Here is a 13,443-nt window from a genome sequence, read left to right on the forward strand (position 1 = left end):
TTCATTTTCGTAACGCCACACTTGCGGTCATAATTTGCAGAAATGACACGGGCACCTTGGTTATGTGCGCGTTCTAAGTTAGTGATTACGTTATCATGTGCGGTCACAAGATCATTGACGCGCATTCCGACTGTGGGCAAATGTACGCTATACTGCAAATGTTAGAAAGCGATTCGCGCAGATTATGACGAGTGAGCCGAAGCGTTTGGGACACTTTAGCGCATATGGCAGCAATGTGGGGCAACCGTGTTAGAGTGTGAGTGAGATGGATTCCTAGATACTTCTATAACTGAACACGACATATGGCAGAGTTGTTAATAAAGTGGGGAATGTCTGAGTTGGATTGTTTTGGACTAAAAGAAATGAGTTTGCGATTGCCTGAATTCAGAACCGTTTGCAATTTACTACAGCATATTCTTATTATGATAACGTAATTTTGCAGGATAACATGATCATCTTGAGGTGTTATATTCTTGTAAACGATAGATTCATCAGCGAATAGACAAATACTTGACGACATTTTATTGGGCATATCATTAACGTAAATTAGGAAAAGAGCATAGGATGCTAGAAGAATGAATGAATAACGTGGTTTTACGTGCCGAAACCTCCATCTGATTGTGAGGCACTCCCTAGGGAGAGACTCCGGAATAATTTTGTCCTTCTGGGGATCTTTAATGAGCCCCATTGCACGGGACATGGGAGTTCTTGCAGGAGTTCTTGGAGTTCTTGCACCGCGGCGGGTGGCCTAGGACGCTACCCTGAGGGGCTCCCGAAGCTACATCAGCTGGGGAAGCAGAGAGTATATCAATAAATGTAAATTTTGACGAAATGATAAAGAATGTATGACCCGACATGAACTAGCAGAGTCTAGTCCGAGGGGATTTAATTTTGAAAGCAGCCAACAATGAGCAATATTGCCAGAAGCTTTGGAAAGATCTACAAAAATAACAGTTTGTAAGTTATTGTCCATGTTGAAGTGCAAGTCGGTTGTAAATAAAGGAATTGCGTAACACAGAACAGATCTTTTCTAAAGCCATGTTGATCAATGAAAAGAAATGATTAGACTCCAGGTGGATGTGGATGTAGGATGCGATAATATGCTCCAGCAACGTACATGAAATGCATAATAAGGAAATGGAGAAATACTTATCTGGTACCTTTTTGATTCCGGCTTTGAATACTCAAGTGACCTTAGCCACCTTCAATTCTTAAGGTAATTGGCCGGTCGACAATGATTCCAGCCCTCATGTCTTTGTGGCCAACAGATTACAACCAGTAGCAGCATTCACAAACGGGATAGTGTAGGCAAAATCAGCAGAGGTTTATTAAATGCATGTCCATGTGTTTAGCTTGCGTGTTTGACAGTGTCTTATAACACGCTGAACGTAAGGATCACAATTATATTTGAATTGCAATTTTTCTTCCTCTATCAGCTGAATACAATCAGGGGCCTCAGTACACCTTTGACTTTTCATATAAGAGCTTCAGTTCGCGTTTTATGACTTTGCCGTTCGCATTCCTGGGCAAGCGGTCCATAAACACAACTCCACCGTAGAGATGCTTAAACTTTTCAGTTTTGCCTGCAAACGTGAATAAAAACAGACGGTCATGTCAAAATGTTTTACATTGTATACTGTGACATAATTTCTTAAGTCGTAAGGCTGGCCGTAGCGCGAAAGCCTCCGCAAGAGAAGGGAAGCTATATAAGCTGCCATTTTCGAGATACACATATCGCAGTAACATTAAAAAAATATTATCCATATCGCGGCAAGTTGTGGTTATTGCGCTTTTGTTTGCCGTTAGAATTTTCGGTGATGCCAGTAGAAAAGTAGAAAAGGTGCCTCTGTGTAGCACAATGACAAACACAGATATCTCAAAAAGGCACAAAACATGAGCGCTCTCTAGAAAGTACAAATTTTAGCGAAAAAATCTATACGTAACTGTGAAACCCCTTTCCGAAATATTTCGTGTGCAGAACCGTTCTGTTTATTACAAGAAAATGTCAGAATAGCTGCAATGAAGATTTCTGCAATGACCTTTAGTTTTAATTCCTTTCATTGTTGTCTTTCTCTCTCTCTCTGCTTGTTTTGCAGCATAAACATTTAATGTTTCTTTTTCTAGGCTGTTTTGGCTGGCGTGGCGGAACGTTTCGAATTCGACATTGTGAGAGTTGGTCAGATTCGAACAGTTAGACCGTTGCAGCATCAACAAACAAGATATAGAGGGAAACAATACTGAAGTTTTCAGAAAATGTTGTATTAATACTGATAGAAGACATAAATAATGGCTCTAGAGATCATGAAATTATGAACAGTTGGCAAGGATCGAAAAGATTTCAAATGTATAGCTCTGAGAGCTACAGAGTACGTATACAAATGAGAAATCAGTGCACAGTCGTTTTAAATATGTCACAGTTTCGCCATAAGGGTTAAGCAGTCAATGAAATAGAAATATATTAGTATAATAGGCGAAGTAAAGACTCGTTGCTGTAGTGGTCGCATAAGCAAGTCCGGTGGAGCATCGAACACAGCTCTAACCATTTTTTCTTGCTTTTAGGCCCATTCGTACGTCTTGACACATGCTAGTGACTCGGTACCTACAGCATGCCGTTCCGGTGGATTTCTCCTATAAAAGTGGTCATTGCTTGACAAGAGGCAGCATTCTGCGCAGCTGGTCAGCGCAGATATGAATAGCCATTGGAGATGACGCCTCGGAAACTGGGAGTGGTGGGGGATCATGTACTGGGCCCCTTCAAGCCAACACATGGACAAGGCAAGAGATCCCACCCTGCAGTCCGGTGGAGCATCGAGAACAGCTCTGACCGTTTTTTCTTGCTTCTAGGTGAAATAAATGTAAGATATAACCGACCTTAACTCTATGCTCCCCTGGAATACACATATGGTGGTGATATTGCGGTTAGTCTGTGAAATATGTGGAGAAAACAATGCATGACATGGTGCCAAACGGCTTGAAGAGGATTCCCAGTACATTTTAAGTAAACTTTGTAAAAGTTCGCATCACGCCGCGTAGTGCGCCGGAATTGCTAAAGAAACCATTAGTATCGCAATATGACAGAAATTGAAATCGCAAGCTAGGAGTGTAAAAGTTGTGGGGCATTGAAACAATGCAACCAGTGTTGAGAATCTGAAAACAACGATGAGGTGAACAGAAGCTTACAGAGGGAAAAAGATGAGACGGGTCAAAGTTGCTAAGGAAGGACATTGCCACCATGAGCCAAATGCTTGCCACAGCTTTAGGACGCCTGGAAAGCCCTGAAAAGAAAGTAGACCGCCAATGTGCGGCAACAGAGGTAATTGAAAACTTAATGGAAATGATAGTTTCAAAATATGATGAACTTGAGATAAGACGCGGAATCAGGAATTGATAACAGAAAAATTGAAAGAAACATCGGAAAAGCTGACGAAGAAACTGTCCTCTAAAGACGCTGAAATTGCACAGCTAAAAGAGAGCGTCGATAGCGCCGAACGGTATTCCAGGCGAAAAACATTGAAAGACATGGAACAGCAGAAAGCTCAGAACAATATTTGCACCACATACTTATCGACAGTAATCAGAAAAACAGCCAATCGAAGCAGTCCACAGAATCAAAGCAGGAAAAGATGAAATTCCACCAACAATTGTCAGGTTCACTTACCACGCCACTCGAGGCCTGTGGCTATCGAAGAGAACGGCCCTTTGGGCAGATAAGGCTTTCATGAAAGAAAACTTGACGTGTTATCAAGAAAACTTATTTTGGCATGTCGAAGGCTTGCGAACTTGAAGAACTACAAGTTTTTATGAACGCGGAAAGGCAAAATATTGGCTAGAAAGGTGGAAGGTGCTGCAGTAATTAAATTTGATACAGAGAATGATTTGGAAAAATGTTTAATGGCTTATTTTGAGTCATTCACTGAAGGGGATGAAAACGCCCATAAGGCAACCGCTGAATCTAGACTTAGCCAAGAAATTAGCATGGTGCATATAAACTTACGGAGCATAAGAAGACACTGGCATGTGTCTACTTGGCTCGAAATGTGGTTACTGACGTGATCGTTTTAACAGAAGTAAACTTGGACGTAACTAAACACACTTGCTATTACTTGGACGGTTATCAAATTTACGTGTTACGTCGAGAAAACAGAATAAGTGGAGGAGTGTTCATTTTTGCCAAATACGAACGAATATGCTCTAGGTTAGATGCCAACTTTCGCCATGCAGAGGTTAAAGCGCTACTTATTAAAATAGAAGTTACATACATATTCTGTGGCATTTACAGGCCGCCAAGCAAGGATCCTAAAATGTTTTTGATGAACTGACCCCTTCCCTTCAACAGTATATGAACGAAAAACAGCTTCTGTTGCTTGGGGACATCACTATTGATATTCATCAAGAAGCAAGACCAGCAGTTGCTCATTGCATGCATTTATGAGCTGAATATAGACTCGTGAACGTAATAAACGGCCACTCCAGAGAAGACTACTTGTCACAAAGAATGTTAACGTTGAAGCTGTCCTGGGCCAGTTGGATGAAAACAGGAGTACGCGCCAAGTTTGTCGGTTGTGATAGTGATATACCTTTTTGCTCAGTATGTCGGCCATACGCCACCTGTACACACTTGACGATTGGTGTAACGAATCTCCGATATTAGCCAATATTTTATGTTTCTACAGGTGTCCAGCATCCATCCCAAATGTCAAACCTTGGGCATGACAATTTCAGTAATTAAAAATGCTTTGGTTTTATCCAAAGCTGGATCAACTGAAAGTATTGAAATAGTAACAGTTATCTTCTCAGTAGAACATTAGCACCATGCCAATTTAATTGCGTGAAGTGTCTTCGTTATTGTCACAAGGGCACATTTGCTACGTCCATTTTCAACCGCCATTATTTTCATCGACATTTATTATTTCGTCGCAAAGTATGTAGCCATCTACACTTGTGGGCAGATGTTCTGCCCTGTTCTTGCTTATCCATGTTATTGCTTCATTTGCATCTTCGAGTGTGAACACGAGGGTGTGCCGTTGTTCCCCAAAGAATGCATGTGAGGTTATTCGAACATAAAAAACCTAAAGACGGGTGAATCAGGAGCGGCATAGAAAATCTGTAGGTTACGTTTCTGATCAACAGCTGCTTGCTAGCATTTTGAGAGGTCTGCATGGCTAGCTGTTATGTTCATTTTGGCGTCAAATAAGACGCTTTCTTTTAAAGAATCATGTCTGGTTATTTCAAGAGGCAACTATGAAAGCATTGAATGGAGCATGGTGTGCGTAATGGCTCCTGCCTGATTCTAGGGAAACATACACATAACGCCAACGTCATAAAAATAATTACAAAAACGTAACAAATGAGGGAGAACATCTGGCATGGAAGACAAATCTGCAGCCTTCATTGCAGGGAAGGTAAAAGTAAACAGGCGCTACAAAAAATAAAGGCGCAGTAGAATTACGGACAGAATAGCAGAAGTGGCAACCTAAAGCTGAGAAACCGGATGAGTACTAGTGTTTGTTCGTTGTGCAATGTTACAACAATGCCCCCCACACCAAGGCTCCACAAAACCTTAAATGACTGTCAGCAGGCCTTGTGGGAAGGTTTGGGGTTAAGCAAGGTCGCCTTGAAGGTAGTAAAAGCCTTCAATAAGGTGCAAACATTGCCCAGTTGGTGCAGCATAGTTCAGAGTTTCCAATACGAGGGCTTAGATGAAGCGCAAGGAAAGAGGACACACACAGCGCAGTGCAAGTATGGATCTTTGTGCTTGATGCGAGCGCTGGTCCTCCAGAATGTGGTAAAGACCGTCCAGGTGACGTTGTATCACAATATTGTCTGCAGAACATTTTGTGGTATCGGATACAGAAGCAATGGCAGCAGCATGCGAGGATGCGGGCTACGCTCTCCCGGCTGACGTTCTCTCCCTTTGCCTCTACAAGTTCCCGCTCGCAACATTCCTTTCCTGCCTTCAGGAGGGTTCACCTCCAGATGGTTCACTTCAAAATTGATTGGATTCCATTTTGAAACATGGCATTAACATATAGTTACCTACCTTGCTTAAGTTAATCAGGTTTGGTATGCATGCTTTTCATTCCAGCATATTTCTATAGGTATTCTTAATTCGTCTTCCTTTCCACAAAACTTCTCCATCTACCTCGTACCGCTACATATGCCTGCAACGGATCCTGGTCGCATCAATCAAGTCCCTGCTTTTTTTCCCACTAATACTCCAAACGTATCTTGCTTAACACGACTATAGACCGGTTGATGCTTCCCTTCCTCTGAATTACCGCCACCTTGCGATCGCCAGTTTCTCGCTTTTTTTGCGGCTTTTTTGCTTGATGTTTTGAGGAAATCGCCCGCGCTGTGCGTGCTGCTGCCAGGTACTTTGCGCACTGCCGGTGCTGTGTGTATGACGTCAGTCAATGAGCACCTTAGTGGGTCGTTCGAGAACAGCGCGCGGACTTTTCTTTGAATTTTGAGCTAATTTTGCGGCGTCATCAGCGTACCAAGATTGTCTGTTCGCCATTTCCGGACCTAGTGAGCTGTAATTTTAAGACTCATGAATAAAGGAAGGTCTCTTTTCGTTCATTATCCAGCTGCACATTTATTCCTTAGTGGTTGTAGCCGTTCACCCGCGAGCTACGATTTGAGCCAGCATGACTTGAAACATATATGACATGAGTTCCAGTGATGATGACCACAATAATCGCGATTTTTAGACACAGCGTTGCAAAGGTAATTTTTTGAAATGCTCTTTATGGCACCACTGGAGATGGGACATTTAGTCAATGCAGCTGTTCAACTTGTTGGTGAAATGTAGTTTGCTTCTGAGCTTAATCACTTATTTGATTACATAGAATATATCAGTTACGGAACTGAAGACAACCCTCTCTGACATATGTCCTCAAAATTCCGAGGCCAAAGCCTATTGTCGACATACCCATCTGCAGACTTGCTGCGAAGCGCAATTGCTATTCAGCTGAATTTCACTGACCCATTCTCATATTGTTATTGCATTGTCCTCCGGAAGCACTACCGGTCGGTCGCACCATAGCGAGTACTGCGACTTTGCGTGTGCCACCGGAAGTGAGGTATGGTATTGTACACCTACATAGACGACACAGGGTGCTTTGTCATAGAGGCACCATGGCCTCGCGTTCTCGTGACACACTTTCCATGTCTGCCTCCCCGCAACAATGACATAATATTCATCGCTGTGTAAAGCAGCAAGACCTGTGTGTAGCTGGAATAGCATAACCAGCATGTATTAAACCATGTGACTGTTTTGCTTTATACTTCATACCACCAATATTCCATGAAACATCAATATTTTGCTGCGCAGAATTTTAGCCAAAACTCATCGGAAGTTACGTTAGTGTTTCGATTTCTGCTAAGTGTGCATGTCGCAAGCACTGACCGTCATTACATAAGGTGTTTCAACCTTTCTATAGAGTCATTCATGAAAAAAAAATCTACTTAGTGATTTAAGGGGACTAAGTTGTTAATGCCTGGTTAGGACACAATGCCCGAGATCCACCAGCTCGTAGAATACTTCACCTTAAACGCAATTCATTCTTGTTCAAGTGTTTCTAAAATTCCTTAAAAATCCAAAATTGACGAACTTGGTTGATGTGGCTTACATGCGACGTGTTCCTTTAGTATCGCTGCCACCTCGGGCGAGGCATCTGTCGGGTGTCGTACCACAACGAAGGCAGCCGGGGCGTCACCATACATAGTCTTCGCAACTCCAACTACGGCGGCATCGGCAATACTGGGGTGGCTCTGCAGCAGGCATTCCAGCTCCAGAGACGACACTTGCTGATCTAGGCACTTGATCATGTCCTTCATCCGGTCGACAAAGTACACGCGACCGTCTTCATCATAGTACATGAGGTCCCCTGCAGGCGTGTTTTTTATGAAAAGAAATGTATTGTTTTTATGTATATGTGTTACTAGAATAAGAGCGCTTTAACCACAACACTGGTCAAAGCAATAGATCTTCTCAAAGGGCCCAAGTGGCTTTTATGCGCTCAAGAACTGTCCCCAGATGGGTGACATTTCAACATTTGCTTCCTTGCAGTACTATCAGGAATCCTATTATTGTAAAACACTTTAGTCTGTTATGTTCAATGCGTCGTCTTAGCCTTAATAAACGAGCAGATACTCTAATAATTCGTTTTCCTTTAAGTGAAGCTTTCTTTCTCTATTTCTCCAAATTTGCAGGCTCTATCTTGCTGAATATATTCGCCATAAACATTACTCTACTGCTATGTCTGCTCCTATGTCTACTCCTATGTTGCGATGCCATCATTGAACTTTTTTGGCTCCAATGCACATCCGTTTTGATTGTTTACTAATCATCTGCGGCCTGTTGTTTTTTTTTTCTGTCTTTTTTGTAAATATTCGATCCGTGCTTGTATCGGTACGCCCACCCTGCCAAAATCCCGTCCTGGGATTGCAGTATCACTAAATACAATAAATAAAAATAAATATGCACCTGTATATGCACCGGGTAGGTGATACAGCTTGAACCATTGGTATTTTGCATCTTCGCATGTAACAATGCGTACCTGCATTATCTTTGCCAATGACCCATGAAGGTTTTGTATGGGCTCAAAGTATGTGTGCTCGAATGGAGAAACAGAACAAGATGCAGGAAGTGAAGTGATGGGCAACAAAAATTGAATATGTCGACTATACAAAAGGGAAGAAAGAATAAGCAATAGAAGCAGACCAGTGCGAACCAAAAAGTGAAGTGAACCAAATGATGCAAGCAATGAGGGAGGAGCGTTGAGCTACATAGAATCGAAATAGTCGGCTGCGTATTGTTGAAGAAGTTCACGTATTTGTGCGAGGATGTTCACATGCAGCAAAATGAATTATTAAGCAGCCGAAGCAAACGAATCTGATTCAACAGGTGTGCGAGTTGCGTCGAGCTACAAAAAATTGAGAATTAGCTACGCAATAGTAAAGTAGTCGGCTATATAAAATTGAAGTACATTTGTTGAAGCAGCATCTAGTGAAAAGAAGTGAAGCAGTCAGCAGGAGAAGTAGCCGAGTTGCATAAAGAATCAAACTAGAAGCGTTGAGCAACAGAATAATGAAGAAGTGTTTTGAAAGAAGTGAACACACTTTGATGAGAGCTTTCATTGTCGAAGCAGCGTTAAGCTGTGGACGAGTGGAATAGAATGCGGCAATAGAATATTGAAGTAATCGGCTACGTGAAAATGAATAAGTACACGCATTGGGCGCGTTGCGCTGAAGTAGACAGATGTGGAGTGTGGATGAAGAAATTACGTAAGCAATATTATACCAAGGCGCAGAGTGAGTAAAATAGACGGAGCCCAGAAAGAAACTACATTTGCGGAAGTTTACATTTCAGTTCAGTCAATTCGTCAAACATTTCCGTAATAAGTCGTACGCCTCCATAATATTTGGTTTGACATTGACGTAAAAATACCAAAAGCTTCTTCTCTTAACCCCCGTTCCCACATAAGCGCAGGATCGAAGGACATTTCTTTGCATACGGAGGTCGAGTCTTTAACGTTCGGCGGATAAATTATGTTTTGCCTGGCTTAGTTAAGAGTGTCTGCTGACAGTTAATTGGTGGAAAATTTTTGAGTTAAACATTGCACATTAAATTGCGCTTTATGTGCACAAAGAATTCTCAGGTGTGCGCGAAACGAAGGCATACCTTACGGCGTAACGTATGCTTATAAAAGACACTTATAAGGCACTTTCGTGCTTGAGCGCGTTGTAATACCGTGGCGTCATGTACCATCAGGAAATGAAAAATTATAGAAAGCTCGAAACAAAGTGAGTGATGCCATTCTGCTGCTACACTATGTGAAGCCTTGCGTTGCGTTTTTACGCGAGAGCGACCATCGATTTAGTGGTAATATGTGCTAGGGTACTAGATAAAATATGGCGTATTTTGTCGACGTGTTGGCTGCAATTTGTTACAAAAGTGTTTCTGTAGCAGCCATGTCGTGCGAAAATGCCTGGCTGCAAAAGATTTTACTTTAAGGACATAGTGGTTATATACGATACGATAAGCAGTTTACCTTCCGGCATGTAATAAACATTACACACAGATACGCGTTCAGAAGCCTGTAGTACGTGTGAAATTGCACCCTGCCCAGCAAGGCCTTTCTGTGCTTTCCACAATGTAACTAAATGAGATATCGATAATTGTAGGAAGCGGAATATTGCACATAAATTTCAGCTAGCCGAAATTCCTCGAGCCAGAATTGGTTGATTAGCACCTCACTGAACATTTTGCAATAATAGGGAGGAGATCGCTTTGCTTGAATTTCAGCAAGCGCAACTTCCTCGAACCAAAGCCGATAGATTAGCACCTCACTGAACATTTTGCTATATTAAGCAGGAGAGCTCTATGCTTGAATTTCAGCAAATCGAACTTCCTCAAGCCAAAGCTGGTACATTAGCACCTCACTGAACATTTGGCTGTAATAAAGATGAGGCAGCTGCGCTTTAATTTCAGCAAGCGGAACTTCCTCGAACCAGAGCCGGTAGGACTGCCAACTTCGACGCACCTGATTTGCACCATCCGTCGTCATCCATAAACTCCTTCATGAGCGCGGGATTTTTGTAGTACCCCTTCATGACACTCGGAATGCGGAAGTACAGCTCGCCGTACTGCTTCGGTCCCACTTTCTCACCCGTGTCCATGTCGATGAACTGTGGAGACGCAAGCAAAAAAGGAAAAAAATATCACAAGTAGTAAACTAGATCCGTAAGTGCGGAATGCACCGTTATATTGCTACCTGGGCACCTAATGACGAAAGTGTCAAATGAAGCAGGCTATTCCTAGCAGGGTCCAGCTGTCCATTGTAATGATGAAATAGGCTGTGTTTAGGTACATGGTAAGAAAAGGGGAACACTTTTTGGACCGGCACCTCACACTTACGGAATTCTTGCCTGCTTTCGTAAAGTATTCATAAAAGTTAGTGTTGCTCTAGCCGGCAAAATATAAACAATTCCAATGAAATAGCGCCTTCAGGTTCGGTCCAGGCAATTGTGCACGCCAACATATTACGCCTAAAGCCAAAGTACTGATGAAAATAATATTATTTAAAAAATGTCGCATACATTCTCAAAAAATTTGATCTATTCTGCAAATGCGACTAAGAAGCGTAATGTGGTGGGAAAAAGAAGTTTAAATGGTCGAATGCTTTCACTCTTTGTCGGTATGTCGTTATGTAGCTGTACCATTTATTTGATGGATATTTCGCATTCTTCTACTTATGTATATTTTTGGAACGGCTGAGTGGCAGATTTCCGATGGTACCGTATATTAGTTAACTTATGTTGTCACACCTGACATTTCTGTAGAAAATTCACGCACGGAGCATGTATTTTATAAATTCGAGAAAAACTCATCCATGGATGGAAGGCTGTGAATTTGTTGTGCAGCTTGATGCTCAATATATAGAGGAATGGTGAAATTGGATTTTTAAATGAACAGAGGTAAACAAAACCGGACGGGTATGAAATGGATGTATATGCAAGAAAATTAAATAGTAAAAAAATGTGCTTGCTACACCATATGATGACTTTTATGGCATAAGTATAAGTAAGTGACCTTAACACTGCTTTTCTGTGTCCTTGTTTGAAGTTTACGCAAGGGTATTGGAAAAATAAATATTTTTGAAATAACTTCGGTTAAACAGCGACTGAGGAACTTTCTTCTCTATACTGTTGTGTACTCCAGAGTACCCTATCGTACTGCTGCCGAGTTGTAGGGACGCCTGTTTATAGCTCGACCGACGTTACTATTGGGTAGCGTGGCGTTGTCGGCGGGCTGCAGGCATCCGGTAGACCATGGCGACCAGACAAGGACGAGTCGATTTCTAGTGCGATACTTGCATGGTTTATTCAAAGGTTGGTGAAAGATAATAATAAGAGAATGAAGGGATGAAAAGTGCATTTCGGAGCCCCTTATATAGGTTCTCTACAATCTTGGGAGAGATATTGCTCCCTTTGACGTCACGTGACCAGCACAGAGTCTGGTTTGTGGATAGGCGTCCCGCCTCCGGATATACCAAGCCGCAGATCTGGGCCCGTAGACGCTTTTTCCTTTCTTCTAGGTGACGTTGGTTCGCGGAAAGTGCGTTCCGCCACCATAGATACCAAGCCTGCAGCAAGGAATGAGTGTCCCGGCTCGGGATATACCAAACCGCAGGTCGGGGAATGTAGGCGCTTTTTCCTTTCGTCTAGACGACGTTGGTTCGCGGAAAGGGCGTCCCGCCACCGTAGGTACCAAGCCTGCAGCAAGCAATGAGCCTCCCGGCACCGGATATACTAAGCCGCAGGTCTGGGAATGTAGACGCTTTTTCCTTTCTTCTACGTGACATTGGTTCGCGGAAAGGGCGTCCCGCCACCGTAGATACCAAGCCTGCAGCAAGGAATGAGCGTCCAGGCTCCAGATATACCAAGCCACAGGTCGGGGAATGTAGGCGCTTTTTCCTTTCTTCTAGACGACGTTGGTTCGCAGAAAGGGCGTCCCGCCACCGTAGATACCAAGCCTGCAGCAAGCAATGAGCGTCCTGGCTCCCTATATACCAAGCCGCAGGTCTGGGAATGTAGACGCTCTTTCCTTTCTTCTAGGCGACGTTGGTTCGCGGAAAGGGCGTCCCGCCAACGTAGATACCAAGCCTGCAGCAAGGAATGAGCGTCCAGGCTCCAGATATACCAAGCCACAGGTCGGGGAATGTAGGCGCCTTTTCTTTTCTTCTAGATGACGTTGGTTCGCGGAAAGGTCGTCCCGCCACCGTAGATACCAAGCCTGCAGCAAGCAATGAGCGTCCCGGTTCCGGATATACCAAGCCGCAGGTCTGGGAATGTAGACGCTCTCTCCTTTCTTCTACGCGACGTTGGTTCGCGGAAAGGCGTCCCGCCACCGTAGAAAGTAAGCCTGCAGCAAGGAATGAGCGTCCCGGCTCCGGATATACCAAGCCGCAGGTGTGGGAATGTAGGCGCTTTTTCCTTTCTTCTAGGCGATGTTGGTTCGCGGAAAGGGCGTCCGGCCACCGTAGATACCAACCCTGCAGCAAGGAATGAGAGTCCCGCCTCCGGATAAACCAAGCCGCAGGTGTGGGAATGTAGGCGCTTTTTCCTTTCTTCTAGGCGACGTTGGTTCGCGGAAAGGGGGGTCCCGCCACCGTAGATTCCAAGCCTGCTGCAAGCAATGAGCGTCCCTGCTCCGGATATACCAAGCCGCAGGTCTGGGAATGTAGACGCACTTTCTATTCTTCTAGGCGACGTTGGTTTGCAGAAAGGGCGTCCCACCACCGCAGAAAGCAAGCCTGCAGCAATGAATGAGCGTCCCGGCTCCGGAGATACCAAGCCGCAGCTCTGGGAATGTAGGCGCTTTTTCCTTTCTTCTAGGCGTCATTGGTTCGCGGAAAGGGCGTCCAGCCACCGTAGATA

General features: G+C 43.6%; 1 protein-coding gene across 1 annotated transcript in view; it reads right to left on the reverse strand.

The window, feature by feature from the left end:
• Positions 1 to 1,305: 1,305 nt before the first annotated feature.
• Positions 1,306 to 13,443, reverse strand: part of LOC126534821 (probable 4-coumarate--CoA ligase 2) — a 37,728-nt gene continuing 25,590 nt past the window's right edge. The window contains exons 6-8 of the mRNA XM_072289476.1: positions 10,548 to 10,692; positions 7,632 to 7,889; positions 1,306 to 1,583 (exon numbers count right to left, since the gene is read on the reverse strand). Of these exons, the coding sequence (XP_072145577.1) occupies positions 1,456 to 1,583; positions 7,632 to 7,889; positions 10,548 to 10,692 (531 nt within the window). The 3' untranslated portion in view covers positions 1,306 to 1,455. The remainder of the gene's footprint in view (positions 1,584 to 7,631; positions 7,890 to 10,547; positions 10,693 to 13,443) is intronic.

The sequence above is a fragment of the Dermacentor andersoni genome, chromosome 7, assembly GCF_023375885.2.
Source record: "Dermacentor andersoni chromosome 7, qqDerAnde1_hic_scaffold, whole genome shotgun sequence".
NCBI classification, from domain to species: domain Eukaryota; kingdom Metazoa; phylum Arthropoda; class Arachnida; order Ixodida; family Ixodidae; genus Dermacentor; species Dermacentor andersoni.